Consider the following 16,790-nt stretch of genomic DNA (forward strand, 5'->3'; position numbering starts at 1 on the left):
ATACTCATTTTACTGTATGTCTGTTCCAGGCACGACTGAGTGTCTATAATGAGGATCGCTTCACTAAACCTAAAGCAGCAGAGGAACGACAGAACATTCTTAAAACACTACGTGCAATGATATTAAAGTGAGCAGTTACAATTGGACTTGAGAGCATTCTTGTTACTGATGGAAATGTTCATATTCACAAATTCACACATTTCTTTAATGTTTCCTGGGATTAGGAAAGTTTTCTTGCAGTAATTGTACTATAAGTCATTTGAAATATTTAAGTTGTTTGTGTTTCTTAATAAAGTTATCAAAAGTGAAACCACAGTGTTGTCATAGTTGAATCTGATAAATAAGTAACTTTTTCCCTTTGCAATTTGATGTTAGACAATTATCTAAATTTACCCAAATCTAAAAGCTTCTTGAAAATAGTCTCAAAACAGCAACAAAAATGAAACGAGACAGAAAAATCAAACACAGTGACAGTCACGTCCAGCAGGTGGCGTCAGCTTCTATATCGTCTAATGTCTAATCCACAGAATAAAGTGTTTCCTTATTTTACTGGACAAACTTTCTGTTGATTTAAGAGAGAAATAAAACAGACGCCACATTTTCCAAGAGTTTATTGATCTTTTTTGTCCCAAACACAATCATTGACATTTTGACAGAATATTCCATTAATAAGGAGTTTATTTAAAGAAATCCCAAATGCACTAAAACATGTAGAGTAGGATCTTTAGGGTGAGTTCTGTGACACGTGAAGCAAAAGCAGAGAATGTAAAGTGAAGACTTTGTACAGAGCCCTTTATTCTAACGTCTCATATGAACTCAGGAAACACCGGCTCTTTCCTTATTCACACTTTTTACACACAAGAAGATCCTTATTGTCTGTCCTGCAGCAGAGACACAAACCAACACACAAACAAAGCCTGAGTCACTGTTGGAGCTGCTGTTCAGATACAAGTGTTTCATTTAAGACCTTCACAAACTGGAGACTCTGTGTCCACAGCTGAGATGATCAGAGGAGCAGAGTTTGTTCCTCCATCGTTGGTACAGGGACTGAAATAAGGAAAGAGTTTCTCCCTGAAGCAGCAGCCAGTGAAGGAGTAGAGGAGATCTGCAGAATCTACGTCATGAAAGGAGACCAGACCTGCTCCATAGTCCACAAACACCCCGACCTTCTGAGGAGGCCTCAGTGGAGACAGGAGGACAGCAGGTTCATCAAGAGCTTCATACTCTCCATTTCTCAACCAAATAGTCCAGAATCCGTTCTTTGGGCTCAGAGTGATCTTTTCCTTCCTGTTGACGGACTCTTGGGCGACGCCTAAATCCCACTTAGTTTTCCCTTTGACCTGAACCTCAAAGTAGAACCTGCCTGAAGAGAAACTCTGTTTTCCTAAAACAATAGCACATTGATCAAACCTCTGAGGAGAGTCTGGGAGCTTCTTCTTCACATCAGTGTCATGAACCTGTTTGAGATCTTCAGACAGAACCAGACGAGGATGAGCAGAGTCTGGGTCCAGAGTGACGTCCACAGCAAACGTCTGAACTCTCCTCAGCTCTTCTTTAAAGACTTTGTTGATCTTCTGTGAGAGACTTGTCTCCAGCTCAGACAGAGCTCGGGCCGCACTGCCCTCACACGTCTGCGGCTCAAAGCTCACGCTGCTCCAGTCCTTCAGGCCAGCAGGGGGCAGTGCAGGGCAGCGCTGTAGAAAGTGGAGGGGGTCTGTAGAGAGTGAGAGCTGCTGGGCCTCAGTGCTGCTCTTCTCCAGCTCACACATCTCCTGCTGCAGCTGTTGGATCAAGGCCTGAGCGCGCTCCTTATGTTTAGAAAGACTTTGTTCCAGGACTTTGGTGTGATGGTCCAAACATCTCTGCACAGACTCCATGATGTCACTGAAGACCTTCACCATCTGCTGTGTCTCTCTCTGAGCCTCTCTCTCACTGAGCTCCAGGGCAGCTGTGATCTCCTGGACCTTCAGCCTCCTCTGCTCCACCAGACGCTGGTTCTCAGCCACAGTCTGCTGCAGAGAGACCTTCTCCTGCTCAAACGCCTCCTTCAGAGAAACCAGTGTGTGGTTCTTGTGCTCCAGAGCAGAACATACCACACAGATGGCCTTCTGATCAGTGCTGCAGTAGAGCTTCAGCGGCTGGTCGTGTGTGGGACACATCCTGTTCTCCAGGTCGTCCACAGGCTCCATCAGCTGGTGTCTCTTCAGTCTGGGCGCGCTCAGATGAGGCTGGAGGTGGCTCTCACAGAACGAGGACAGACAGACCAGGCAGGACTTCACTGCCTTCAGTTTGGGCTCAGAGCAGGCGTCACACTGGACTTCACTGAACGTGGGCATTTCTTCCATAGAGCTGCTCCTCTTCTCCAGTTTGAGCTGTGAGACCATCTCAGAGATGAAGGTGTTGGTCTTGAGCTGTGGTCTGGTGGAGAAGACCTCTTTACACAGGGGGCAGAAGCAGCTCTCAATGGAGTCCCAGGCCTGAGAGATGCAGCGTTTGCAGAAGTTGTGTCCACATGGAGTGGAGACGGGCTCAGAGAACACCTCCAGACAGATGGAGCACAGGAACTGCTCCTCAGAGCGGCTCGGGCTCCGAGAGGCCATTTCTGAAAAACATTTGGGACATAAATATCAAAACGATGTGAATATTGCAATGTTTCCAGTGTTCAATCATGTTGTGTGTGTAATCATCTCCTTTAACATGGTCCTAAAGCTGCTCCTCAGTCTGTCCTTCCTTCTGTGTGTCTAAGGGGAACGACCTGGAGTACCGGTCAGTCATCATAGACTTTGTGGACTGGTGTGAAGCAACCACCTGTGCTTGAACATCGGTAAGACGAAGGAGATGGTGATCGACTTCACGAGGAAGCCACTACCGCACACACCGCTGAACATCCAGGGGGAGGACATTGAGGAGGTGGACAGTTTCAAGTACCTGGGTGTTCACCTCAACAATAAACTGGACTGGTCCCACAACACCAACGCCCTGTACAAGAAGGGCCAAAGTCGCCTCCACCTTCTGAGGAGACTGAGGTCGTTCGGAGTGAGCAGGCCTCTGCTCAGGACTTTTTATGACTCTGTGGTGGCCTCTGCTCTCCACTACGCTGCCGTGTGCTGGGCCCCGGGCAGCACAGAGCGGGACAAGAACAGACTGAACAAGCTGGTCAGGAGGGCCAGCTCCGTCCTGGGCTGCCCCCTGGACTCTGTAGAGGAGGTGAGGGACAGGAGGGTGTTAGCCAAGCTCACCTCCATCATGGACAACACCTCCCACCCACTGCACGGGACTGTAGAAGAGCTGAGCAGCTCTCTCAGTGGCAGACTGAGACACCCTCAGTGCAGGACGGAGCGCTACCGCAAAGCCTTCATCCCCACTGCTGTCAGACTGTGCAATAAGACTGTGAAGTAACACGTGAATTTCACGTAACAAGTGAATTTCTCCTTTGTGAGATTAATAAAGGTTTATCTTATCTTATCTTATCTTCACTGCACAGTTTCTCACAGTCTTCAGTTCAACTCCTGTCTCCTTCAGCCTAAAGAACCTCTAACACTGGAACATTTGAAACTCTTTATTACTGTTTGACCAAAGACCACGTGAGCTTTGTCTCCGAGAGTTTGAGTGAGTTTGATCCCAGATACATGTCCATGTAAAAAGTACTACTGGTCAAGCATTTCTCCAGTAAAAGTACAATTGGTCAAGTATTTGTGGAAATATGTGTCTTCTTGTTTTCAGTTTTCTAAATAATATAATCTGTTCTTAGCTTAAGTGAGATAACAGTTGTTTCTCTGCTATCTCCTGTGACCTCCTGTTGACCTGAGTTGGCCTTCTCCTGCTGACCATGCAATAAAGTTAGATTACAGTTGTTCAATTGTTGTTACAGTTGTATTTACGACATCTGTTTAAAGACATCTATTTTAGTGTCCTGTTAAAGAATGCTTTGTTGTAAACCCTCTCTGTGGTATAAAAGCTGCTTTGTTAAACCTGCAGACTCTCTGCGACTGTCTTCACGCTGTCCTCTTGTGCTAATAAAGGCTCTAAGAACTACTTTGCTTTTAGCATTTTTCTTAGCATTTTTGTCAGCCACAACAGCCACATATTCCTCCAGCAAAAGTACTATTGGTCAAGTATTACTGCAATAAAAGTACTATTGGTCAAGTATTCCTCCAGTAAAAGTACTATTGGTCAAGTATTCCTCCAGCAAAAGTACTATTGGTCAAGTATTACTGCAATAAAAGTACTATTGGTCAAGTATTCCTCCAGTAAAAGTACTATTGGTCAAGTATTCCTCCAGTAAAAGTCCTATTGGTCAAGTATTCCTCCAGTAAAAGTACTAATGGTCAAGTATTCCTCCAGTAAAAGTACTATTGGTCAAGTATTCCTCCAGTAAAAGTACTATTGGTCAAGTATTCCTCCAGTAAAAGTACTATTGGTCAAGTATTCCTCCAGTAAAAGTACTAATGGTCAAGTATTCCTCCAGTAAAAGTACTATTGGTCAAGTATTCCTCCAGTAAAAGTACTATTGGTCAAGTATTCCTCCAGTAAAAGTACTCTTGGTCAAGTATTCCTCCAGTAAAAGTACTATTGGTCAAGTATTCCTCCAGTAAAAGTACTCTTGGTCAAGTATTCCTCCAGTAAAAGTACTATTGGTCAAGTATTCCTCCAGTAAAAGTGTCTCAGTTAAATACTGACTCTTTGGTCTCTGTGGTTTGTACTTTTTTAAACGGATTCAACCTCAGAAATCAGCCCATGATCCAGAGTTTATGCAAAGAAATGTACAAGAGTTCTTACCAGAGAGTCCTGAGGTGCAGACGGAGGAAACAGACTCTTCCGTAGATGTGACTTCCTGTTCTTTAGAGACATGCGACTCAGAGCACGAATCAGGGCGGACCATGTTCTGAGTCAGGAAGTGCCGACGCGCAGCAGGAGTCAGCTCACAACAACTCCGTCAACTCATATATTTCTGTTATTTTTCCCTCTGTTTTCCTACTGTCTATTTTTGCTACACTTTTTTCTAGTTTTCGCTGTTATTTCTGTTTTTAAAGTACGGCTTTAGCAGGAAGTGGAGGAAGCTGACTCAGTGTTTTGGCCCCGCCTCCAGCAGCAGCTCAGTTCTTGCGACTCTGCAGCAGTTTGTCGTGGTCTCAGAAACATCACCGACTCGAAACCCAAGGCGCCCGGGCTCTGAACGACTTCAGCCTCGCTCAGGACCTGAACACACATTACTGCCGTCACCAGCGTCCATCAGCCTTTCACTCCAGCCCCCCCCCCCCCCCATCACCACCTCCACCATCAACCACCCCAGCACCATCTTCAACACCGCCCTGGAGTCGTGCCATGTGCCGTAACGCTTCACATCGTCCACCATCGTCAAGAACATCACCGCCTCCTCCTGGACCCGCTGCAGTTCACCTACAGGTCCGTGGAGTCGATCTGGCCCCTCCACTTCCTCCTGCAGCATCTGGACTCCTCAGGGCTGTGAACTTTCCCCCTGGCTCTTCTCCCTGTACACAAACATCTGCACCTCCAGTCACCAGGACGACACCGCCCTCAGAGCCCATAATATTCTCTGTTTGTTTGATTTTAGATCTTTGATAAATGTGTTGGTTCATGAGCTCTGTCCTCTCCACACAATCACAACAAATAAAACACATTTTCCAAGAGTTTATTGATCTTTTTTGTCCCAAACACAATCATTGACATTTTGACAGAATATTCCATTAATAAGGAGTTTATTTAAAGAAATCCCAAATGCACTAAAACATGTAGAGTAGGATCTTTAGGGTGAGTTCTGTGACACGTGAAGCAAAAGCAGAGAATGTAAAGTGAAGACTTTGTACAGAGCCCTTTATTCTAACGTCTCATATGAACTCAGGAAACACCGGCTCTTTCCTTATTCACACTTTTTACACACAAGAAGATCCTTATTGTCTGTCCTGCAGCAGAGACACAAACCAACACACAAACAAAGCCTGAGTCACTGTTGGAGCTGCTGTTCAGATACAAGTGTTTCATTTAAGACCTTCACAAACTGGAGACTCTGTGTCCACAGCTGAGATGATCAGAGGAGCAGCGTTTGTTCCTCCAGAATTGGGTTGAGGACATAAAAAAGGAAAGAGTTTCTCCCTGAAGCAGCAGCCAGTGAAGGAGTAGAGGAGATCTGCAGAATCTACATCATAAAAGGAGACCAGACCTGCTCCATAGTCCACAAACACCCCGACCTTCTGAGGAGGCCTCAGTGGAGACAGGAGGACAGCAGAGCTAGCATTGGCGCTGTACTGATCTTTGTCTCTCAACCGAATGGTCCAGAATCCGTTCTTTGGGCTCAGACCGACCTCTCCCTTCCTGTTGACGGACTCTTGGGCGACGCCTAAAGACCACTCAGTTTTCCCGTTGACCTGAACCTCAAAGTAGAACCTGCCTGAAGAGAAACTCTGTTTTCCTAAAACCATAGCATAATATGTAAACCTCTGAGGAGAGTCTGGGAGCTCCTTCCTCACATCACCACAATGAACCTGTTTGAGATCTTCAGACAGAACCAGATAAGGATTAGCAGAGTCTGGGTCCAGAGTGACGTCCACAGCAAACGTCTGAGCTCTCCTCAGCTCTTCTTTAAAGACTTTGTTGATCTTCTGTGAGAGACTCGTCTCCAGCTCAGACAGAGCTCGGGCCGCACTGCCCTCACACGTCTGCGGCTCAAAGCTCACGCTGCTCCAGTCCTTCAGGCCAGCAGGGGGCAGTGCAGGGCAGCGCTGTAGAAAGTGGAGGGGGTCTGTAGAGAGTGAGAGCTGCTGGGCCTCAGTGCTGCTCTTCTCCAGCTCACACATCTCCTGCTGCAGCTGTTGGATCAAGGCCTGAGCGCGCTCCTTATGTTTAGAAAGACTTTGTTCCAGGACTTTGGTGTGATGGTCCAAACATCTCTGCACAGACTCCATGATGTCACTGAAGACCTTCACCATCTGCTGTGTCTCTCTCTGAGCCTCTCTCTCACTGAGCTCCAGGGCAGCTGTGATCTCCTGGACCTTCAGCCTCCTCTGCTCCACCAGACGCTGGTTCTCAGCCACAGTCTGCTGCAGAGAGACCTTCTCCTGCTCAAACGCCTCCTCCAGAGATAATACCTCATGGTTCTTGTGCTCCCGAATTACACACATGGAACAAACGCTGCTCTGATCAGTGCTGCAGAACAGCTCTAGGGGGCGCTGGTGTGTGGGACACATCCTGTCCTCCAGGTCGTCCACAGGCTCCATCAGCTGGTGTCTCTTCAGTCTGGGCGCGCTCAGATGAGGCTGGAGGTGGCTCTCACAGAACGAGGACAGACAGACCAGGCAGGACTTCACTGCCTTCAGTTTGGGCTCAGAGCAGACGTCACACTGGACTTCACTGAAGTTGGTCATGTCGTCCATAGAGCTGCTCCTCTTCTCCAGTTTGAGCTGTGAGACCATCTCAGAGATGAAGGTGTTGACGCAGAGCTCAGGTCTGATGGAGAAGCTCCTGTTACACAGTGGACATTTACAGACGGCTTTAGTGTCCCAGGTGTGAGAGATGCAGCGTTTGCAGAAGTTGTGTCCACATGGAGTGGAGACGGGCTCAGAGAACACCTCCAGACAGATGGAGCACAGGAACTGCTCCTCAGAGCGGCTCGTGCTCCGAGAGGCCATTTCTGAAACACATTTGGGACATAAATATCAAAACGATGTGAATATTGCAATGTTTCCAGTGTTCAATCATGTTGTGTGTGTAATCATCTCCTTTAACATGGTCCTAAAGCTGCTCCTCAGTCTGTCCTTCCTTTCACTGCACAGTTTCTCACAGTCTTCAGTTCAACTCCTGTCTCCTTCAGCCTAAAGAACCTCTAACACTGGAACATTTCAAACTCAGGGCTAAGTATTTCAGGGAAGACATTTTGATGAAAGGGTCACCGTGATCACAGACGACAGAAACATTTGTATTGGTGAACATTTAAAAACATTTTCTCTTTTCTTTGGCCTGACATTTTTATTCCCCTAAATAACTGGAGCTTTGCCCTGTGGTGGACACAGGCTTCTTTTGGCACAAACCTATTGTAGGAGCAGCGGAGGAGCTCGTTCATAAAAGTGTTACAGTTGAGGAAGGCAAAGACAGGAAACACAAAGTCACTAACAGCCCATTCACCTGTTCACTGCTGTACCTCACCTGTCCTTTTGGATCGGCTCAGACTTTAGAACAGCTCTGTGAGCAGCTGCTGTGTTTGATCCACACTTTTATTACATTGGCTTCAGTCAAGTTCAGAGAAACAAGTTTAAACGGATTCAACCTCAGAAATCAGCCCATGATCCAGAGTTTATACAAAGAAATGTACAAGAGTTCTTACCAGAGAGTCCTGAGGTGCAGACGGAGGAAACAGACTCTGAAATGTGACTTCCTGTTCTTTAGAGTCATGTGACTCAGAGCAAGAATCAGGACAGGCCAGTTCTAAACCAGGGAGTGTCAGGCAGGAATCAACCTGTAACAAACAACTCTGTAAAGTCAGTGGTGTAATAAGAATAAAAACTAGAGCTGTCAGAGAGTTAAACTGAGGAAGTGACATTTTCCTCCATTACATTGTTATAAATCTGGTTCAACACATTCAGATTCACCTTAGTCTCAATAAACTCCTGTTAAAGCCCTGCTCCATGTTTACACTGATGTTATAGTTATTACAAAGGGAAATAATAAACCTGTTTATATTTAGTCCATCTCACTCTTTCGCTCCTTCAGGGACAGAAAAGAAGAAACTCTCAGTGAGCGGTTCTTCTTTAACTTATTAACCGTGTCATGTCAGTGAAATGTCAGACAAAGAAGGGGCAGATTTGTAAATATTAGTAAAGAAAACATGTCTATGGGTAATTATTAATATCACAGTCCTAAAGGGTGACAAAAAGTGACAAAAAATGAACCGAGCATCCTGTCTCCAGTTCAGCTTTACCCAAATCTGAAAACTTTTTTTGTTGGGTATATATTGGTTATTTTTTTGTCACATATTTGTAATTTTTTCATCAATTTTTCATCATTTTTTTGTCAATTTTTTGTCATTATTTCGTCAAATTTTTATCATTTTTCATAAATGTTTTTTGAAAAAAAAAAATTGGGCTCAAAACAACCACAACGCACACGGCTAAAGCTAACACGCTGCAGCACACGGGAGAGGCTAATGCTAAGCTAACTCCTGTTTGTTTTTGGTCTTTTCTACGTTTCTACAAAAAAAAATCAACACTTTCAATAAATAAACTTAAGATTTAGTGAATTTAAAAGAACAAAAGTCACACAAAGTAAAAATGAAGCTAAACTAAACAAAAGCGTAAGTGCCGCCCGGAGCCTGGGCTGAGTTTAAAGCGACACAAAGGCGGTGACGTCCAGTAGAACCTGCGTTAGGTTTTAGCCTCCAGATTATGATTAAAGACGACATTTGGAAGAAAAGTAAAGGTTTTAGAGGCTGCACCAGCTTAAGGTGAGACACTGCAGGTGAACAGGGAAAAAAAATAAATGTAGAGACGTCATTTTGAAACTTTTGCTGAACGTCACAGATATAAATATGAGAAAAATGTGTTGCATTTTTTCTGTCATTTTATGTTTTCACATAAAAAATAAGGCATTTTGAGCATTTAAAATGGCCAAAATTACTGATATTTTGGGCAACGAAATCAAAATAATGAATTGAGCCAGATTAAATGTTATGGTTTTATTTTATTGACATATTAGTAACTAAGATTTTGATATTTTGTTTAGTTTTTCAATAAACTAATCATCAGTGAAAAAAAAATCTGTAAAAACTCCGCCTGTTTTTTTGGTTTCAAAGCTGAATAAATCAGGCTAGGAATTAGAGATTAAAAAATCCCTCTGAAAAAACACTGGGACATTTCAAACTGGTTATTACTGTACAGTTTGACTGAATTGATCCACAGCGACCAAACAGGATTCATTAAATCGAGATTAGCTTCTGATAATATTAGACGATTACTAGGGATGCACCGATACCAGTATCGGGTATCGGGCCGATACCACATACTCGTACTCATTCATGAGGTCCCGATACCAGAAACCGATACCATTTGACGTGCTGCCAGCGCAGCTACGAGGCGCAGCTACGAGGCGCAGCTACGAGGCGCAGCTACGAGGCGCAGCTCTCAGCTGAGGAGAGAAAATAGCAACAAACTGGAGAATTGTTTAGTGTAAACACAATAATCCACATAGAGCTGACTTTATTACAGACTGCGCTCTCTAAACCAGAGTCTGAGCTGGATTTAACCAGAGCTTAATGTTGTTAGCGCTGCAGCGTCTGCAGTGTTTACAACATACAGGCTAACGTTGCTAACTCGCTGCAGTGTTTACAACATACAGGCTAACGATGCTAACTCGCGGCTAACAGTTTTGGCCATTCTGACGCCGTTTTAAGCCCAGGGGTTTATTCATCTGAAAAACTAACCCAGCGACTAAAAAGTCCTCAGAAAATCCAGATTAAAGACATACAGCATGTTTATATTGAGGGAAAATGAGCTGCAGCAGAACAATGAAAACGCTGTAGCTTCTCGCTAAGTTACTACAAACACACGAGAAAATCTACAGGAGCTGAAGTAAAGACGAAAAGAGACCATTTAAGAAACATCTCAATACTATTGTTAAATAAAAACACATAAATGAATAAAGCTCAGGCATTGGGAGCTTTAGGACATGAGCTTTTCTGTCTATGATGGACAGAGACATAAACATTAAAAATTATATTGAATGAAAATAAAAATAAATAAATAAATGGCATCAGCACGATTCTAATATAACTGCTCTTAAATGTGTAGCAAATGAGTAAATTTACTAATTACAAACCAATCTGCTGTGAAAAAAGTAAGAATGTTGAAGAAAATGCCTTGTACTCGTATCGGTATTTGGTATCGGCGAGTACTTAAATCCAAGTACTCGTACTCGTATCTGTTTTAGAAAAAGTGGTATCGGTGCATTCCTAACGATTACTGCATATCATAAATACTTCCTCAACATCTGATAACAAAAGCTCGATCTATCATTAGACGCTGAGAAGGCGTTTGACCGGCTGGAATGGATCTATCTGTGGGCTGTGCTTCAGCATATGGGTTTTCCAGTGGATTTTATAAACATGGTAAAAACTCTGTATGCTAATCCATCTGCAGTTGTGTTGACGGGTAATGTGTGCTCGCCCAGGTTTACTGTATGTCGCTCATCACGACAGGGCTGCCCCATATCTCCTCTGTTGTTCTGTCTATCTTTGGAGCCGATAGCACAATTACACAGACAATAGAAGGAAATTGCTCCAATTAAAGGAATAGGCCACTGTTTTTACATACTGAGATATGCTCTTACCTAACCTTAGACGTGTTAATTGTCACGTCTGGTGTTTAAGTTCTTGTTTTGTGTTATTTAGTCATTCTGTTTTATTTTGAAATCTTACTTTTTGTTTCTCGTTTCAGACTTCCTTCCTGCCCTTCCCTGTTTCCCCGCCTGTGTGATTACCTGCCTCCTCCCTAATGTGTTACACCTGTTGTCTTTGCCCTCCCCGCCCCTTTAGTATATATTGTCTGAGTCTTCCCCTTTGTCTTTGTCCTTGTGCAGGTAATCATGTCATTTTGTTCTCGTATGTTTTAAGTTTTTGACACTTGTGTTTCTTTGTCCTTGTGCAGCTCCTGTGGGAATTCTGTGTTTGCTTCCTTGTTTTTGACCAGGCAATAAAAGATTTTGAGCCACGCATTTGGGTCTCTGTGCTAAACGTGACATTAATATATCCCCGTCTGGTCTTTGTCCGTGCGCTCACACATACGCAGCCTCTCCCACATGTCATATAGCTCCAAAAAAGCTCACGATAGAAGCTACCAAGCTCTTCCACGTGTTCCCTATTTAAATAAAGTTATGTGAAGTGTTTTCATGTGAAGTATATTTACACAGAAATGTAACATGTCGATTTTATAAGCAGATAAAAAGGGGGACTATATTGTGAGGCGTAATGATACAGGAGCACAGCGTCCGCGCAGTAACTCCTAAAGACTTCCCCGCTCACTTCCGTCAGTAGAAGCTGTGTGACTTGTAGAGCAGCAGAGAACAGTTGAAGAAGCGTCGATAACTTGTGAACAAAGCCTTTTACGTGCATCGTGCCGGGCTGTGATAACAAGCAGAAAGTATATAGTGTAGTAATGTTTCACAGATTTCCAACTCACCCCGGACGACGACACAGGACTCAGGAGCTCCACCATGAGGTAGGAATGCACGAGCACTTTCCCAAAATATATTTTCTGCTTGTTGTAAAAGGCTCTGTACAAGTCACGCAGCTTCTACTGACGGAAGTGAGCGGGGAAAGTCTTTAGGAGTTACTGCGCGGACGCTGTGCTCCTGTATCATTACGCCTCACAATATAGTCCCCCTTTTTATCTGCTTATAAAATCGACTTGTTACATTTCTGTGTAAATATACTTCGCATAAAAACACTTCACGTAACTTTATTTAAATAGGGAACACGTGGAAGAGCTTGGTAGCTTCTATCGTGAGCTTTTTTGGAGCTATGTGACATGTGGGAGAGGCTGCGTATGTGTGAGCGCACGGACAAAGACCAGACGGGGATATATTAACTCGACTAAGGTTAGGTAAGAACATATCTCAGTATGTAGAAACGGTGGCTTATTCCTTTAAGGTTCATAATACATTTCATTACATCTCTTTGTACGCAGATGATATCTTAATTTATACAAGTAACCCTTCTGAATCAATACCTTATATTCTGAAAACTTTCGAGTCTTTCGGGAACATCTCTGGATACAAAGTTAACTGGGGTAAATCTGCTTTTATGCCCCTGGGTCTAACAAGTTTGACTGGATCCTTATATCCCAACGGTCTCAAATATGAAATATTTGGGGGTTCTTGTTAATCCTTCCCTCAATAGGCTGATTGATAACAATTACAACAAGATGCTGCTGGCCATAGAGAGTGATCTTAAAAGGTGGAGTCCTCTCCCAATGTCATTCCAGGCTCGTTTATCGGTTCTTAAAATGAAGTTATTGCCTCGTGTTAATTTGATCAGCTCCACGCTACCCTTAGCACCACCTCAAGGCTACTATAAAAAACTACACTCGCTTATAAACTAATATTTATGGAACCAGAAAAAACCAAGGATTAAAATTTCAACCTTATACAGATTGAAATCATCAGGTGGTGTAGCTCTTCCAAATTGTGAGTGGTGCTCTTGGTGCTTTTTATTAAGATCACTCTTTTCATGGTCCAAAACCAACAAGTCAGCAGCGTGGAGGCCTATTGAAGAAGAATTAATAAAGCCATATGTCATGCCCAATCTCTTGTATTCTAAATTACCTTTAAAAATAGTTAAAAGCCAATATGGGCCCATTATTGCACATCTTGTATCTGTTTGGAATCAAGTCAACAAACATCTGGGCAAAGACAAAGATTTTTTTCTTCAAACACCAATATTTCATAACTATTCTCTCCTTATTGATAAGAAACCTATCTCTTTCCCCACATGGGAACGCAAAGGAGTTCACAATCTAAGAGATATTATAGGACAGCATGGTTTCAGGGAGTTTTATGACTTACAAAAGTGGCTCCTCTTTCTTCTTTTATTTACAGTTGCGAACTGCTATGCGTTCTAATGGGGTCCCATCTGGTCAAACATCTCTCTCTCTTCAAGAAATCCCAATCACCAAATGATCCATTATAAAATTATTCACCGAGCCTGTTTCTATCCTAGGAGACGGCATCTAATGAAATTCAAAAATAATCAATATTGTGATTTCTGTCCAGACAAAGCCATTGGCACTTTTCTTCACATGGTGTGGCGATGCCCTGGGGTTTTACATTTTGGGGAAAGCGTTGCAAAGATGCTCTTAAACATCACAGACAGAGCCACACCCTGCACTCCGAGGCTTCTCTTGTTAGGTGATACTTCCAACTGAAATCTGACCATTAATAATCGTAGAATCTTATGAGCCGGCCTTACTGCTGCTCAGAAGATGGTGGTTTGCCGATGGAAGACGGTGCAGCCTCTGACTGTGAGGGAATGGCTCTGGTCCTACAGAGAGATCATTCAGCTGGAGCTCCTGCCGCTCGAATGCACGGAGCAAAAACTGAAAATATCTCATGCTGGTCCAATCTATTAAATACATCCAAACTGGATTAGATTTCACGTTATGAACTACAGTGTTACTATGAACATGTGTTGATGTACTGTGTGTTGAGAGGAAGTTTATTACATAATTATATGTACTATGTGAATTGTTCGATGTATTGTACATGGCCATATGTAAACTGCTATTTCTGTGGAGGAAATTAGCACCTTGTGTTGCTCAACTGTATATTGTGCTTCACTGATATATGTTAACCTGGACAGGGTTTTATTTTTTGTTTTATTTTCTGTTTTATTTTTTATTTATTTGTCTATTTTTTTCATTTTTTGGGGACTGATTTTTACGCAGTTTTGAGTTTCTCTGCCCATCATAAGGGAAATGGGGATGTGGGTAAAAAAAAGGGGGAATAAAATAGGGCTGCACAATATATCGCGAAAAATGTCGTATCGCAATATTAGCTGATGCAATATCCGTATCGCGAGAAGCCACAATATATCGCAACATCACCATAGCCTTCATCGGACTAAGATCCACCCATTTTTTTTGCAAACTCAAACTCATGCATTGAAGTCATGTGTAAAAGTTCAGTTTTAGTTTAACATTTACTCGCTTTGTTAAATTCTACCCTTGTTTTGGTCCTGATTGGGTGTTTTTTAAGGCTTCTTTTGACACAAAAAAATCGTGTTAAGTGAAATATCGCAATAATATCTTTATGGCGATATTGCACAGCAGTATCGCATATCGCAAGTCACTTCAATATCGTGCAGCCCTAGTATAAAATGAAAGTGTAACACATCCAAAAAAGGGCAAAATGCCAATGCAATGTAACACTTCAATAAAAAAAAATGGATCACTGTCAGTTTGACCAAAGACCACGTGAGCTTTGTCTCCGAGAGTTTGAGTGAGTTCTCAGTTTTACAGCCGTTTGATCCCAGATACACGTCCATGTAAAAAGTACAAAGTTTTGTTTGACTGTTGCCGTTACACACAGGCCCGTGTGCTGCAGTGGAACAGACGCACAAACTCACACACGCTTCAGTCAAGTTCAGAGAAACAAGTTTAAACGGATTCAACCTCAGAAATCAGCCCATGATCCAGAGTTTATACAAAGAAATGTACAAGAGTTCTTACCAGAGAGTCCTGAGGTGCAGACGGAGGAAACAGACTCTGAAATGTGACTTCCTGTTCTTTAGAGTCATGTGACTCAGAGCAAGAATCAGGACAGGCCAGTTCTAAACCAGGGAGTGTCAGGCAGGAATCAACCAGTAACAAACAACTCTGTAAAGTCAGTGGTGTAATAAGAATAAAAACTAGAGCTGTCAGAGAGTTAAACTGAGGAAGTGACATTTTCCTCCATTACATTGTTATAAATCTGGTTCAACACATTCAGATTCACCTTAGTCTCAATAAACTCCTGTTAAAGCCCTGCTCCATGTTTACACTGATGTTATAGTTATTACAAAGGGAAATAATAAACCTGTTTATATTTAGTCCATCTCACTCTTTCGCTCCTTCAGGGACAGAAAAGAAGAAACTCTCAGTGAGCGGTTCTTCTTTAACTTATGAACCGTGTCATGTCAGTGAAATGTCAGACGAAGAAGGGGCAGATTTGTAAATATTAGTAAAGAAAACATGTCTATGGGTAATTATTAACATCACAGTCCTAAAGGGTGACAAAAAGTGACAAAAAATGAACCGAGCAATTTGATCAGCTCCATGCTACCCTTAGCACCACCTCAAGGCTACTATTAAAAACTACACTCGCTTATAAACAAATATTTATGGAACCAGAAAAAAACAAGGATTAAAATTTCAACCTTATACAGATTGAAATCATCAGGTGGTGTAGCTCTTCCAAATTGTGAGTGGTGCTCTTGGTGCTTTTTATTAAGATCACTCTTTTCATGGTCCAAAACCAACAAGTCAGCAGCGTGGAGGCCTATTGAAGAAGAATTAATAAAGCCATATGTCATGCCCAATCTCTTGTATTCTAAATTACCTTTAAAAATAGTTAAAAGCCAATATGGGCCCATTATTGCACATCTTGTATCTGTTTGGAATCAAGTCAACAAACATCTGGGCAAAGACAAAGATTTTTTTCTTCAAACACCAATATTTCATAACTATTCTCTCCTTATTGATAAGAAACGTATCTCTTTCCCCACATGGGAACGCAAAGGAGTTCACAATCTAAGAGATATTATAGGACAGCATGGTTTAAGGGAGTTTTATGACATACAAAAGTGGCTCCTCTTTCTTCTTTTATTTACAGTTGCGAACTGCTATGCGTTCTAATGGGGTCCCATCTGGTCAAACATCTCTCTCTCTTCAAGAAATCCCAATCACCAAATGATCCATTATAAAATCATTCACCGAGCCTGTTTCTATCCTAGGAGACGGCATCTAATGAAATTCAAAAATAATCAATATTGTGATTTCTGTCCAGACAAAGCCATTGGCACTTTTCTTCACATGGTGTGGCGATGCCCTGGGGTTTTACATTTTTGGGAAAACGTTGCAAAGATGCTCTTAAACATCACAGACAGAGCCACACCCTGCACTCCGAGGCTTCTCTTGTTAGGTGATACTTCCAACTACATCCACCTCAGCCGTCCGTGCCTCCGCCTCGCCCTCCGCGGCCCCTTTTCTCCCCCACTACCCTCCTGGTTGGAGACTCCATCATAAGGTACTGTA

At 42.9% G+C, this 16,790-nt stretch overlaps 1 protein-coding gene across 1 annotated transcript; it reads right to left on the reverse strand.

Annotated features, from left to right (window-relative positions):
* Positions 1-956: 956 nt before the first annotated feature.
* Positions 957-7,646, reverse strand: LOC306980670 (uncharacterized protein; the record flags this gene model as incomplete). Its single annotated transcript, XM_079580098.1, has 2 exons — positions 957-2,602; positions 6,011-7,646. 2 exons carry the CDS (start codon positions 7,644-7,646, stop codon positions 957-959), a joined length of 3,282 nt encoding a protein of 1,093 aa, XP_079436224.1.
* Positions 7,647-16,790: the final 9,144 nt, after the last annotated feature.

The sequence above is a fragment of the Gobius niger genome, assembly GCF_951799975.1.
Source record: "Gobius niger genome assembly, chromosome: 21".
Taxonomy (NCBI): Eukaryota; Metazoa; Chordata; class Actinopteri; order Gobiiformes; family Gobiidae; genus Gobius; species Gobius niger.